Consider the following 15,777-nt stretch of genomic DNA (forward strand, 5'->3'; position numbering starts at 1 on the left):
AATTTAGCAATTAAACACTGAGTGATAGATGTGCAGACGATGAATGTGCAAGTAGAGATACTGGGGTGCAAAGGAGCAAAAAATAAAACATAACAGTATGGGGATGAGGTAGTTGGGTGGGCTATTTACAGATGGGCTGTGTACAGGTGCAATGATCGGTAAGCTGCTCTGACAGCTGATGCTTAAAGTTAGTGAGGGAGATATAAGTCTCCAGCTTCAGTGATTTTTGCAATTAGTTCCAGTCTTTGGCAACAGAGAACTGGAAGGAAAGGCAGCCAAATGAGGAGTTGGCATTGGGAGTGACTAGTGAAGCTCTGAGGAACTAACAAGGTTAGCTAGCCAGCTGTATTCGTTCGTTCGCGCCGTTTTCGAAACGGCGTCAACACCATAACACCACAGCTAGCTTGCCAACTTTACCAATTAGCAGTACTGTAGAAACTATATACATTACAACGGAACGATTTGATTAGTGTATTGTTAGCTAGCTACATAGTTGTATCTGCTGTCTTTGTATCAAGATAAAGGCATAGTACAGAGTAACTATCGAGGTTAGCTAGCCAGCTACATTCTCTAACATAGTCAACAACGCGCCCACTGCTAGCTAGCTAACCCTACCAGCTAGCTGTATCATTTTTAGTCAATAAGATTTTTGCAACGTTAGCTTAACTTTCTGAACATTCGAGATGTGTAGTCCACTTGTGTAGCTAGCAGGACTGACTTTGTGTTAGCTAGCCAACGTTGAATTACTTCTGCGTTATGAACTAGACACGGACAAGTATTGGTGCTAACCGTGTTACAGGATGCTAGCATGCTAGTTTGCTACGGCGTCATAGGATACGGTGCACTAGGTGGGTTTTCACGGAAGAATACTGTACCAAGTTATCTAGCGGAATAAACTAAGTTTGAGCCTATTCCTGGAAACATTGAACCACTGTAGTTTACGTCAATTTTAATTTCTAGTGGTAGCTAGAAAAGTTATATTTTAACATTTTAGTGTTTCAGTGAATTGTTAGTGAGGGAGGGCCTGCTCTCTCGCTTCCCCAGTTGTTTAGTTAATTTTTCATGCCAATCTCCTTTGCATTAGCGTAGCCTCTCCTGTAGCCTATCAACTATGTGTCGGTCTATCCCTGTTCTCTCCTCTCTGCACAGGCCATACAAACGCTTCACATCGCGTGGCCGCTGCCACTCTAACCTGGTGGTCCCAGCGCGCACAACCCACGTGGAGTTCCAGGTCTCCGGCAGCCTCTGGAACTGCTGGTCTGCGGCCAACAAGGCAGAGTTCATCTCAGCCTATGTTACCCTCCAGTCCCTCGACTTCTTGGCGCTGACGGAAACATGGATTACCACAGAAAACACTTCTACTCCTACTGCTCTCTCCTCGTCTGACCACGTGTTCTCGCACACCCCGAGAGCATCTGGTCAGCGGGGTGGTGGCACTGGAATCCTCATCTCTCCCAAGTGGACATTCTCTCTTTCTCCCCTGACCCATCTGTCTATCTCCTCCTTTGAATTCCATGCTGTCACAATCACTAGCCCATTCAAGCTTAACATCCTTACCATTTATCGCCCTCCAGGTTCCCTGGGAGAGTTCATCAATGAGCTTGACAAGTTCCTTTCCTGAGGATGGCTCACCCCTACCTCCCTACGTCTACCTTTGACTCATTTCTCTCTGCCTCCTTCTTTCCACTCCTCTCCTCTTTTGACCTCACCCTCTCACCGTCCCTCCCTACTCACAAGGCAGGCAATACGCTTGACCTCATCTTCACTAGATGCTGTTCTTCTACTAATCTCACTGCAACTCCCCTCCAAGTCTCCGATCACTACCTTGTATCCTTTTCCCTCTCGCTCTCCTCCAACACTACTCACTCTGCCCCTACTCAGATGGTATTGCGCCGTCGCAACCTTTGCTCTCTCTCTCCTGCTACTCTCTCCTCTTCCATCGTATCATCTCTTCCCTCTGCTCAATCCTTCTCCAACCAATCTCCTGATTCTGCCTCCTCAACCCTCCTCTCCTCCCTTTCTGCATCCTTTGACTCTCTATGTCCCCTATCCTCCCGACCGGCTCGGTCCTCCCCTCCTGCTCCGTCGCTCGACGACTCATTGCGAGCTCACAGAACAGGGCGCCGGGCAGCCGAGCGGAAATGGAGGAAAACTAGCCTCCCTGAGGACCTGGCATCTTTTCACTCCCTCCTCTCTACATTTTCCTCCTCTGTTTCTGCTGCTAAAGCCACTTTCTACCACTCTAACTTCCAAGCATCTGCCTCTAACCCTAGGAAGCTCTTTGCCACCTTCTCCTCCCTCCTGAATCCTCCTCCCCCTCCCCCCCCTCCTCCCTCTCTGCGGATGACTTCGTCAACCATTTTGAAAAGAAGGTCGACGACATCCGATCCTCGTTTGTTAAGTCAAACGACACCGCTGGTCCTGCTCACATTGCCCTACCCTATGCTTTGACCTCTTTCTCCCCTCTCTCTCCAGATGAAATCTTGCGTCTTGTGACGGCCAGCCGCCCAACAACCTGCCCGCTTGACCCTATCCCCTCCTCTCTTCTCCAGACCATTTCCGGAGACCTTCTCCCTTACCTCACCTCGCTCATCAACTCATCCTTGGCCGCTGGCTACGTCCCTTCTGTCTTCAAGAGAGCGAGAGTTGCACCCCTTCTCAAAAAACCTACACTCGATCTCTCCGATGTCAACAACTACAGACCAGTATCCCTTCTTTCTTTTCTCTCCAAAACTCTTGAACGTGCCGTCCTTGGCCAGCTCTCCTGCTATCTTTCTCAGAATGACCTTCTCGATCCAAATCAGTCAGGTTGCAAGGCTGGTCATTCAACTGAGACTGCTCTTCTCTGTGTCACGGAGGCTCTCCGCACTGCTAAAGCTAACTCTCTCTCTCTCTCATCTGCTCTCTTCCTTCTAGACCTATCTGCTGCCTTTGATACTGTAAACCATCAGATCCTCCTCTCCACCCTCTCCGAGTTGGGTATCTCCGGCGACTCATTGGATTGCGTCCTACCTGACAGGTCGCTCCTACCAGGTGGCGTGGCGAGAATCCGTCTCCGCACCACGTGCTCTCACCACTGGTGTCCCCCAGGGCTCAGTTCTAGGCCCTCTCCTATTCTCGCTATACACCAAGTCACTTGGCTCTGTCATATCCTCACATGGTCTCTCCTATCATTGCTACGCAGACGACACACAATTAATCTTCTCCATTCCCCCTTCTGATAACCAGGTGGCGAATCGCATCTCTGCATGTCTGGCAGACATATCAGTGTGGATGACGGATCACCACCTCAAGCTGAACCTCGGCAAGACGGAGCTGCTCTTCCTCCAGGGGAAGGACTGCCCTTTCCATGATCTCGCCATCACGGTGGACAACTCCATTGTGTCCTCCTCCCAGAGTGCTAAGAGCCTCGGCGTGACCCTGGACAACATCCTGTCGTTCTCCGCTAACATCAAGGCGGTGACCCGATCCTGTAGGTTCATGCTATACAGCATTCGCAGAGTACGACCCTGCCTTACACAGGAAGCGGCGCAGGTCCTAATCCAGGCACTTGTCATCTCCCGTCTGGATTACTGCAACTCCCTGTTGGCAGGGCTCCCTGCCTGTGCCATTAAACCCCTACAATTCATCCAGAACGCCGCAGCCCGTCTGGTGTTCAACCTTCCCAAGTTCTCTCACGTCACCCCGCTCCTCCGCACACTCCACTGGCTTCCAGTTGAAGCTCGCATCTGCTACAAGACCATGGTGCTTGCCTACAGAGCTGTGAGGGGAACGGAACCTCCGTACCTTCAGGCTCTGATCAGGACCTACACCCAAACAAGGGCACTGCATTCATCCACCTCTGGCCTGCTGGCCCCCCTACTGCTGCGGAAGCACAGTCCCCGCTCACCCCAGTCAAAACTGTTCGCTGTAGTCTTTGAACGAAAATGACGTCTCCCGGTCGGAATATTATCGCTATTTTACGAGACAAATCGCATAAACATTTATTTTAAACAGTGTTTGACATGCTTCGAAGTACGGTAATGGAATATTTTGAAATATTTTGTCACGATACGCGCCGGCGCGTCACCCTTCGTTACCCTTCGGATAGTGTCTTGAACGCACGAACAAAACGCCGCTATTTGGATATAATTATGGATTATTTGGAACCAAACCAACATTTGTTGTTGAAGTAGAAGTCCTGGGAGTGCATTCTGACGAAGAACAGCAAAGGTAATCCAATTTTTCTTATAGTAAATCTGAGTTTGGTGAGTACCAAACTTGGTGGGTGTCAAAATAGCTAGCCTGTGATGGCCGGGCTATCTACTCAGAATATTGCAAAATGTGCTTTCGCCAAAAAGCTATTTTAAAATCGGACACCGCGATTGCATAAAGGAGTTCTGTATCTATAATTCTTAAAATAATTGTTATGTTTTTTGTGAATGTTTATCGTGAGTAATTTAGTAAATTCACCGGAAGTGTTCGGTGGGAATGCTAGTTCTGAACGTCACATGCTAATGTAAAAAGCTGGTTTTTGATATAAATATGAACTTGATTGAACAAAACATGCATGTATTGTATAACATAATGTCCTAGGAGTGTCATCTGATGAAGATCATCAAAGGTTAGTGCTGCATTTAGCTGTGGTTTTGGTTTTTGTGACATTATATGCTAGCTTGAAAAATGGGTGTCTGATTATTTCTGGCTGGGTACTGTCCTGACATAATCTAATGTTTTGCTTTCGTTGTAAAGCCTTTTTGAAATCGGACAGTGTGGTTAGATAAAGGAGAGTCTTGTCTTTAAAATGGTGTAAAATAGTCATATGTTTGAAAAATTGAAGTTTTCGGGTTTTTCGAGGAATTTGTAATTCGCGCCACGTCCTATCATTGGATATTGGAGCGGTGTTCCGCTAGCGGAACATCTAGATATAAGTTTATAAATGGAACACTAGTCACTTTAATAATGTCACTTTAAAAATGTTTACATATCTTGCATTACTCATCTCATATGTATACACTGTATTCTATAATATCTACTGCATCTTACTCTATGCCGCTTTGACATTGCTCGTCCATATATTTATATATTCTTAATTCCATTCCTTTACTTAGATTTGTGTGTATTAGGTATTTGTTGTGAAATTGTTAGATATTACTTGTTATACATTGCTGCCCTGTCGGAACAGGTTTTATCCATCTATTACTGTATTACTGCACTGTTGGAGCTAAACACAGGCATTTTGCTGCACCTGCGATAACATCTGCAAATACACTATATATAAAAAAGTATGTGGACACCCCTTCAAATTAGTGGATTCAGCTATGTCAGACACATCCGTTGTTGACAGGTCCATAAATTGAGCACACAGCCGTGTAATCTCCATAGACAAACATTGGCAGTAGAATGGCCTTACTGAAGAGCTCAGTGACTTTCAATGTGGCACCAACAAGTCAGTTCATCCAATTTCTGCCCTGCTAGAGCTTCCCTGGTCAACTTTAAGTGCTGTCATTGTGAAGTGGAAACATCTAGGAGCAACAACGGCTCAGCCACGAAGTGGTAGGCGGCATAAGCTCTCAGAATGGGACGCAGTGCAGAAACGCGTAGTGCATAAAAATCATTTGTCCTCGGTTGCAACACTCCCTACCGAGTTCCAAACTGCCTCTGGAAGCAACTTCGTCGGGAGCTCCATGCACGAGCAGCCGGACACAAGCCTAAGGTCACCATGCGCAATGGCAAGCGTCGGCTGGACTTGTGTAAAGCTTGCCGCCATTGGACTCTGGAGCAGTGGAAACACTTCTCTGGAGTGATGAATCATGCTTCAGCATCTTGCAGAATCTGGGTTTGACGGATGCCAGGAGAATGCTATTAGCCCGAATGCATAGTGCCAACTGTAAAGTTTGGTGGAGGAGAAATAATGGTCTGGGGCTGTTTTCCATGGTTCGGGCTAGACCCCTTTGTTCCAGTGAATGGAAATCTTAATGCTACAGCATACAATGACATTCTAGACAATTCTGTGTTCCAACTTTGTGGCAACAGTTTTGGGAAGGCCCTTTCCTGTTTCAGCATGATAATGCTCCGTGCACAAAGCAAGGTCCATACAGAAATGTTTTGTCAATATTGTTGTGGAAGAATTTGACTGGCCTGCACAGAGCCCAGACCTCAACCCCATCGAACACCTTTGGGATGAATTGGAACGCCAACTGCGAGCTAGGCCTAATCGCCCAACATCAGTGCCGACCTAACTAATGCTTTTGTGGCTGAATTGAAGCAAGTCCCCGCAGCAATGTTCCAAAATCTAGTGGAAAGCCTTCCCAGAATTAACGCCCATGATTTTGGAATGAGATGTTCGAAGAGCAGGTGTCCACATACTTTTGGTCATGTAGTGAATGTGTACCCAACCAATAAAATTAGATTTGATTTAGTCTTTTATCTACTGTATAGCGGTAAATTCCCACTTCCCACTTGGTTAAGAACACAGCATATGTCATCCATTTGTTATGATATGTTCCGTCCTTTTTTGTGTGCAATTCTTAAGATCATACAATACGTTCCAAATGTGTCAGTGCTTAAGATCCCGGACTGCATCTTTAACAAGGATTACAATTATTTATCGCACTCTTTCACTACTGAACTTGTTTATTATGCAAACAGACAACTTGGTGATACAAAATATATGTTGTCTGCGGGTGTAATAAATGTGTAAGGGAGTGACCATTATTTGTAATAAGGGTTACATGGAAAAAATCAAACCTCCCTGAAATGACAATCGATGGCCCTCCCTTCAGCAAAATATATTTGACCTAAACTCTACCTGAACGCTTGAAAAAAAAAGTGACCCTTCCCTAAACCCCAAATAATAATTAAAACATAAAGTGGATAGCTGAAAACATGTCTACCATTTACCCTCACTTTTGGACAGACCAGCACCTTAGATATCCATTATTAGAAAATGTTCTTCCTCCTGTAAGTCTTACATGGCAACGCAGGAAATTTGATAGCGTACAGGGCTGCGGGCCAGAAGGTTGTGGGTTCGCAGACCACCGTGGACAAGAGAAGGGGTGGAAAGATCCTCTTCATAGTAAACACATTGCATGAATCTATCATCTTACTTGCAGGTCCGAGAAAAAAATAGGCTTTTATAAAAATGTCATGCAATTGTACGTCATTTTACACATTAGCAGAATCTTTTTTTAATACACACAAATTACCAAAATTACAGGCTAAGAATTGACAGAGAGCTAAGGCTATGTGATCATTTTATAATGTTTCTCCAATGCCAAAACAGTGTGTCTTGTTTACAATGAAACTGTCCCTGTTTGCAAATAATAAAATCTGAGACATCAAGTTGCAGCCTGGTCTTGTAGACTAAACATAACATAGTAAACGTAAACCCGAGACACACAAATTAGTATGATATTTTGTGTTCGGTATGGTTACATAAAACAGATGGTTAGTTAACGTAAAAATGAAAGTAGGATGGTTGGGTAGGCTTATAACCCGAACGTCTAGCAATCCAAAGGTTGTGAGTTTGAATCTCAACACGGACAATTTTATCTAATTAGCAACTTTGCAACTACTTAGCATGTTAGCCAACCTGTCCCTTGACCCTTTAGCTAACCTTTCCCCTAACCCTAACCATTTAACCTAAATCCTAAAGTTAACCCAAACCTTAACCCCAAGCCTAGCAAATGAATACATACCATACAAAATGTAACATATCATACTAAATGGATTTACGTACAGAATAATATGAAATGCTCCGAGACCAGGTCAGCAGCAATCAGAGCATTGTACTTTTAAAAGTTAGGCCTAACTTTCCACTCCAGACAGAGTAAGCCTACAGACACAGAAAAATGTAATCTTTACTGCTGTCTACTCTTCCCCAAAAGCTGTCTGGGATTAAATATCTTCTATTGTACAGAAAGTGAATAGCTTAATTGATTGTGACAGAATTACATTTCTTCCGAAGCAAAGTCATTTTTTTTGTCTCCTTGGATATAGAAGGTTGCAGCTCAGAGTCTGAATGTCAAAGAAACTAAACAACTAAACAATGATATCCCCATATATAGTAGTAGCAAGCTATCAAAGTTGACCTCCGGTCCTCCTTCTCATCTTCAAGCTCTCCTTCTCAAGCTGAACAGAACATAGGTTATATTCTAGTCTGCATGCAATATAGTGCATTTTTTGGACTAGGCCTAACATAAAAAAATATATATTATTTTTGCAAGAGACCTTTGACTCTCCTGAACTGCCACCATAGGCCTACACAGCACAGCATTGGTTAGGCAGCACACAAACCAGTTTGGGATCAGCAAGAGCAGAGCAGGCCGGGGCTCAGGGATGGAATATCCATTGCAGTGTGTAATGCAGACTAGTTGTATTTACACCATCCCAGCAGCTATCTTAGAAATATAACTTTGCTCTGTGCATCTCCGAGCATGCAATTCATAGCCTACAGCCTATAAGCTATGGATCTTTTGATTGAGACCACACTAAATAGCCTATAGACAGACGCACTTGATATTGCGTCCCCAGCGAAGAATCAAGGTTGAGGGGCGGCATCGGGCACACATCGATATATAGCCTAACAAGCAACTCATTCTAAAACACTGAGAAATATAGACATTTCATAAATTACAAATTACATGACCCTCCCCTGGCCTAGATACAAAAAATACAAAGCCCTCCCCTTGACTGATATTGAAAAAGCGTTACCCTCCCCCATTTTCTCCAGGTACACATTATGTCCATTTCGATCCATCCCTAAAGAAGACCGAAAACATAAGGCAGGTAACATTACTCAGGTGGAAAAGTTATTGGATGTGTTTTTTTCTTTCTGGGTTGTTGTGTGGCACAAGGTAAGATTTACACATGGCTCAGTCATACTGTAGGACTTTCTGGCAGACATCACTACAAGGCAATTTACTGATGCAACACAGATAGATGTAAAGTTACCAACGTTTCCACTCAACATTGTTTCAAGGCTACACGTATTTGTTGTTAACAGGTTTTACAGAATATTAGATAGTTTGAGGATTGTAAACTTATGTCACATCAAGCCACATCTCGTCCATCCATGTGCATCCATCTTGGGGAGAGAAAAGGAAAAGTCTCTAGAACATCTGGATCATGCACTCTCTGGACTTTCCGACGCCGACCCACTTAACTGTAGAGAGAAATTACAAAGGACATGTCAAAAAACACTCACAAATCCCAAAAACCTTTGCATTAGACTAGTATCATCCTTGCAGAATTGGGTACTCGTTATAATATAGCCAATACTGCCCCCCACTGGCACATTGAAGCCATGTCCCTGTACCAAGGCCGGCTCTTCAGTTTCCCATTTAGTGGTCAGTATGCTGGACTGTGGTATGGTTGTAGCTGGTAAAACTGGGTCACCTTCAGTAGGCATTCCACTGAAGAAACTATTTTGAAATGTGGTGAAATGGAGGAGATATTACTATGCCATGTGCCTATTTGTTCAATTAGAAGGCTTATTTTTGTTTTCAGTTTGTGCCCTACTGAAGACTAGCCTGCTGTCAGCAGGAACTCCCTGTATCCTGCATGTAACTTACTGGGTACTCCAATGTGGTTCTCCACAAAGCGGATGTAGTTCTGAGCCTTCTGGGGGAGATCATTCCACTTCCTGGCTGCAGACGTATCACTCTTCCAGCCTGGGAAGGTCTCATACTCAACCTCCACTTTGTGCAACAGCTCCATGTTAGCTATGTGAATGAAGGTAGACGATAATGAATAATCCGAAAAGAAATCAGATGTTTGTCGAGATAATAGTTCATGAATGTCTCTTTTACAGTGTAGACCTAGTCTGGTACAAGTAGGCCTACTTCTTAATCAATCAATACAGTTGAATGTAGAGAGCATACCTGGGAAATGGGGAATTCTTTTGCCACTGATTTTGTAGGCCACTCCTACTTTGATCTCATCCAGCACATCAAGGATGTCAAGTTTTGTCAAAGCAATGCTGTTAGGAAATAATGTTATTTGTTTAACACATTTGAGAAAAGAGAGGAAAACTACTACATGAATTACATTCAGACTAGCAGTCACAGGCAGAGACAGTACTTTGAACCTGTCAGATAAAGACTTCATAGGGGCTGATATTTTAGTCCTATCCACTCACGCAGTGAAGCCATTGATCATGTGGGCGTATCTCAGGATGACCAGGTCCAGCCAGCCACAGCGACGTTTCCTGCCCGTTGTCACGCCCACCTCATGACCTCTCGTCTGCAGCAGCTCACCTGTCGCCTGCACAAAACAGACTCAGTTATCTAGAATCAAATCAAACTTTATTTATCACATGCGCCGAATACAACAAGTGTAGAGCTTACCGTGAAATGCTTACTTATAAGCCCTTAACTAACAGTGCAGTTCCAAGAAGAGTTAAGAAAAGATTTACCAAATAAAAAATAAATAAATAATAAGACTGTATACAGGGGTACCGGTACCAAGTTAGTGTGCGGGGGTACAGGTTAGTTGAAGTAATATGTACATGTAGGTAGGGGTGAAGTGTAATAGTCTGGTGGCCATTTAATTAATTGTTCATCAGTCTTATGGCTTGGGGGTAGAAGCTGTTAAGGAGCCTTTTGGTCCTAGACTTGGCACTCCGGTACCGCTTGTCGTGTGGTAGCAGAGAAAACAGTCTATGACTTGGGTGACTGGAGTCTCTGACAATTTTATTGGCTTTCCTCTGACACTGCCTAATATATAGGTCCTGAATGGCAGGAAGCTTGGCCTCAGTGATGTACTGGGCTGTACGCACTACCCTCTGTAGCGCCTTGCGGTCAGATGCCAAGCAGTTGTCATACCATGCGGTGATGCAACCGGTCAGGATGCTCTCGATGGTGCAGCTGAAGAACCTTTGAGGATCTGGGGACCCATGACAAATCTTTTCAGTCTCCTGAGGGGGAAAAGGTTTTGTCGTGCCCTCTTCACGACTGTCTTGGTGTGTTTGGACCATGATAATTCATTGGTGATGTGGACACCAAGGAACTTGAAACTCTCGACCCTCTCCACTGTGTCGAGATCACTTGGTTAATTAATAGTCATTTTTGGGTACTAATCCTAATGGTTTTTATTAATAAAATGTTACAAAATGCTTAGTAAACCAATAGATTTACAGTTGGAGTGAGGGATCAAGCAGAAACATGTTGAACAGCAGCCCCATGGACAGTTCTCATGTTAGGTAACATAACCCCAGACCAGACAGTAAATCTATCTTGAACCCTGACTCTGGCCTAAATTTAGGCCTTGAACATGTGATCAGCATGAGAGCTAAATAGTGTTTTAACAGGCCTCTCACACAATCTGACAGCTGGCCACAGAGGCAGCGCATTTTGAGACCAGGCTTCCTACATGTGTGAAGGTCATGTGACCTTATACACTAGGCTTACTATATATATCCAACTCTACTTGTACCTCAAAAGAAAACAACATGTCTAAACAAACTGCAAGATAGTGACTTAGGCACGGTAAATATCAAACTGCAAAATGCAGTATAACCTCTGCTAAGAGGCCTTCACCTTTATGGCACAGGTGATAGTGGAAGTGGACACTCTCACTCAAGGTCACTGGTTCAAGTCTTGCTCTGGCTGTTCCCCTTTAATCGTTACTCTCAGTAAGGAGGTGCTACTGTAAGGCAAGAGACAGAAATGTCCAGATAGATGAAAGAGATCTTACATTGAGCTGTTCTGTGGGGAAGGCACCAATTCCTACCCTGGTGGTGTAGGCCTTTGATACACCATACACTTCACCAATATTCAGGGGAGGGATGCCAAGACCAGTGCATGCCCCACCAACAGTGCAGTTTGATGAGGTCACAAAAGGATATGTGCCTAAAGGAAAGAGAGAAAGTGGGACTTAAACGTACATACAGATGAGTTGTCCATTTCACCATCAAACTTTCCTGTCCATCTCATCATTGGCACGATCCTCAATGGGACTATGACATGTCTTACCAAAGTCAATGTCGAGGAGGGCAGCATTGGCCCCTTCCACCAGAATTTTCTTTGGGGGTCCATGAAGAGCCTCATACATGTAGTAGACTCCATCCCGCACCATCGGCCGCAACCTCTCTCCATACTCCTGCCCAATACAAGACAAACAACAGTCTCATAGATCTAATATATCCGTAGCTCATGACTATTCATTCAGAGGGGATTTACCAAATACCTTCAGTTTTTTCAGCTGAGTATCAGTATCAACTGTCAGGGATGAGTACATGGACTGGTACTGCGCGACAAGGTTCTTGAATCTGAAAGAAATCCCCAAATCATCTCAATCTCTATTACTGCTCACTTCCTGTGGGTCAATTTAGTTCAAGAGCAAAGTCTCAAGAGAGACACAATCATATACTGTTGGACTCTCAAAATGTTTGTTGTATGTGAGGTTTAGATGTTTATATTGTGTCCTGTCTGTCAGTAAGCATACTTGGTAGAGAACTCTTTAAAGTCTCCCAGCAGGTCACAGACACGCAGTCCAATGCGAGATGCTTTGCTGGTATAGGTGGGTCCAATGCCTTTCTTGGTCGTTCCAATACTGTCATGAGGAAAAACACCTGTTTTAGCTGACGGGATTACAAAATAGAATCTGCAATTTTTCATCAGCTGTGGAAGTGATTATAATAATAATTTGGTGGGTGCTTATTTGTCCTATTTCACACATGTACAAGTGTGCATTAATATGCATGAGTGAATTGGAAATGTGTTTTTGCATATCCCATCTCCCCCTGAAAGTGGGGTCAAGGCCAGAGTCAGCCATTATCACTGCTCAAGGGCACATCGACAGATTGTTCACCTTGACGGCTCGGGATTCAACTAGCAACCTTTCGGTTACTGGTCCAACACTCTAACCGCTAGGTTACCTTCCACTTGACTGAAGTCTCTATTGACAGTGACCCATTGTATTCCCCTATGTAAGCAACCATTGCCTTCCCTTCCCTTACATCTTTCCCTCTGTTGCTTGTCGCTGGCTCTCCTGAATTCCATCCACAACCTGGTGGAAATCAAACACTGTCGAAAAAATCAAAGCAAAATAAATGTCATCCTTTCTCTAAGCACAACACAAAGATATACATTATGCAGATAAACACACACTACTAAAATAGTACATATAATGTATATATCTTCGCCTCATTTGTGAAACCAGAAGAATACAAACAAACCGAGGTGAGCTCTGTCAGAGACTATTAGTCTCTTCTCCCAGCCTTTGAGACCTGGTCAGAGAATGGAGAACAAAAAATGACTGTAATGGTTTCCTTGAACTTGACAATTACAGTATTGACTGTTTTTCGAAAAATACTTGATTTACCTTTCTTCTCATTCTTCTCCGCCTCCTCAAACAAGCCCGGTAGGTGTATGACTACGCCATTACCTACAATGGACCATATGCTGGATAAATGAGCACATATAGACAGTTGCCCATTGGGGTCAGTGGAAATGGTGATAAAGATAAAAACACTCACCAATGACACATATGCTTTTGGGGTTGATAATGCCACTGGGGAGAAGGTGGAAGTCATACTCTGTGCCTTCTACTACCACTGTGTGGCCTGCATTGTTACCACCCTGGAAGATCAAAACAAGATTGTGTTTGGCAATCCAGGCACTTTCAACAAAGTCTAGTGGCATGATATCACCAAAGGACAATTATTGATTTGGTTAATGGCTGTTACTTGTAATGGGATAGCAAAATGTGGACATAAAACAGCCAGGACATCCACTGGCCATACATCCAGAGCAAATTCATAATCCTATCTGAATCAGTGGATAATAGAGTCTAAGCCCCCTCCCCTGTCACCAAGCTTCCCGCCCTACTAACTATTTTAACATACTTGGCTGCCAGACCCTCCACTCCTTGCCCCCTGGCTAAGACCTGGCCTTCTCACATGTCAAGTCACCCTGGGAATGTGACCCTGCACCAGCAGTGGGTGGGGCTGGCTGAAGGAGTACACAGAGTGCTCAATGATGTGACTTGCTGTCAATGGAGAGTACAACACAACTGTGTAATGGCCTTTACACCGCAAGTGTCCCAAAATATGACTTCTGAGCAAGTTAAATTTTTCCTTGCTGGCCAAAGAGAAAATTTGCCTATGAGCCCCCCCTCTCTCGTCTCGTCTCTGCCCTCTCTCGAAACCTGGCTCCTCTCAAGGTTTCTTCTTAGGTTCCTGCCTTTCTAGGGAGTTTTTCCTAGCCACTGTGCTTCTACATCTGCATTGCATACTCTTTAGGGTTTTAGGCTGGCTATACGTATACGGACTTTGAGACAACTGCTGAGGTAAAAAGGGCTTTATAAAATACATTTCATTGATTATTGACAATTTTCATTCAGGTTAGTCTCGTAGGAGAAAAGGTGCTATCTAGAACCCAAAAGGGTTCTTCGGCTGTCCCCATATAGAAGAACCCTTTGAAAAACCCATTTTGGTTCCAGGTAGAACCCTTTCCACAGAGGGTTCTACCTGGAACCAAAAAGGCTTCTACCTGGAACCAAAAAGGCTTCTACCTGGAACCAAAAAGGCTTCTACCTGGAACCAAAAAGGGCTTCTACCTGGAACCAAAAAGGCTTCTACCTGGAACCAAAAAGGCTTCTATCTGGAACCAAAAAGGTTTCTACCTGGAACCAAAAATGGTTCTTCTATGGGGACAGCCACATAACCCTTTTGTAACCCTTTTTACTAAGAGTGTAGGGTGACACAGTTATAACACCCTCTTTACGAATACACCTTTGTAATAATATGAATATTGTTCCAAGTGTGATCTTATGCTACCTTTCCCTGTCATTACTGTGTGATTTTAGACTTTAATTTGTAAGAAATAGTTATAGTTTTTCCATATTGTTGGTACTATGGTCTATTTGAGCAGTTTACGATAGGTCAGATAGAGAAAATGTACAGGTACAGTAGGTGATGTGTGAGGAATGGATTCCCCATTGAGAGAATATGCTTCCAAGTTCTTAATGATCATGTTACAAGTCTCAAAAAGGGACAATTAACCAGTTAATAGTATTCCAAGTTAAAAAGTTTCATTTCAACTTCAGTCAAGTCAACAATTCAAAATGGTGTTGAAGAACTGGTCATATCACCCTGTTTTCTAAATACATGTTTTAATTATTCAAAATTACATTTAAACTAATTTCCTGTATTGATAAAATACAAAACAAGATTTATCCTAAATTCCATTATAGCCTACTGAGGACATCACATGAAACATTACTCCACTGAACAAAATAATAATAACAGTAAGCTATTTCAAGGTTTTTCCAATGCCAGCCACACACCTGTCACACGGTTGTAAAGTACAGTGACAGTCACCGATTTTGATATGTTGAGACATTACTTTTCTAAAGACGCATCATGAATTTCACACAATCAACAATGCGTTATAACTTTTGTCAGTTCAAGCATGTCAAGGTTACATTAATATCGCATTATATGCACACGATATTACCTGACATCTGCAAACAAGGTCAGACTCAGTCGCCAGTAAATCGACGACTTTTCCTTTGCCTTCATCTCCCCATTGCGCACCGAGCACCACTGTCACTTTGTTCCCTGCGTCATTCCGTGGCCGCTTCAGCCCTTGGGTAGGGTTGGAGGGTGAATTTGTATAACTCTTGTGGTCTTTTGCTGACCAGCTCAACGACATGATGTTGCTTAGGCTGTCTGTCTGAAACAGACTAGAATGTTTCTAACAGTAGCATTGCCATATCAGTGTCTCCATGATGTCAGAGCAGGACGCACGAACGCAGTAGGCAGATCTCGAACCGCGCAAGTCTACGTTTCCA

At 43.8% G+C, this 15,777-nt stretch overlaps 1 protein-coding gene across 1 annotated transcript; it reads right to left on the reverse strand.

Moving 5' to 3' along the window:
• Window positions 1–8,717: 8,717 nt before the first annotated feature.
• On the reverse strand, window positions 8,718–15,702 carry LOC106610855 (adenylosuccinate synthetase isozyme 1 C-like). Its single transcript, XM_014210487.3, has 13 exons — window positions 15,441–15,702; window positions 13,460–13,562; window positions 13,306–13,368; window positions 13,160–13,210; window positions 12,941–13,007; window positions 12,427–12,534; window positions 12,169–12,250; window positions 11,955–12,081; window positions 11,677–11,831; window positions 10,121–10,245; window positions 9,864–9,961; window positions 9,555–9,704; window positions 8,718–9,145 (listed from the first exon to the last, which is right to left on the reverse strand). The coding sequence occupies exons 1-13, from the start codon at window positions 15,636–15,638 to the stop codon at window positions 9,093–9,095; spliced, it is 1,380 nt and encodes a 459-aa protein (XP_014065962.1). The 5' UTR covers window positions 15,639–15,702; the 3' UTR covers window positions 8,718–9,092.
• Between the last annotated feature and the right edge of the window lie 75 nt (window positions 15,703–15,777).

The sequence above is a fragment of the Salmo salar genome, chromosome 09, assembly GCF_965601325.2.
Source record: "Salmo salar chromosome 09, fSalSal1, whole genome shotgun sequence".
In the NCBI taxonomy this organism is placed as follows: domain Eukaryota; kingdom Metazoa; phylum Chordata; class Actinopteri; order Salmoniformes; family Salmonidae; genus Salmo; species Salmo salar.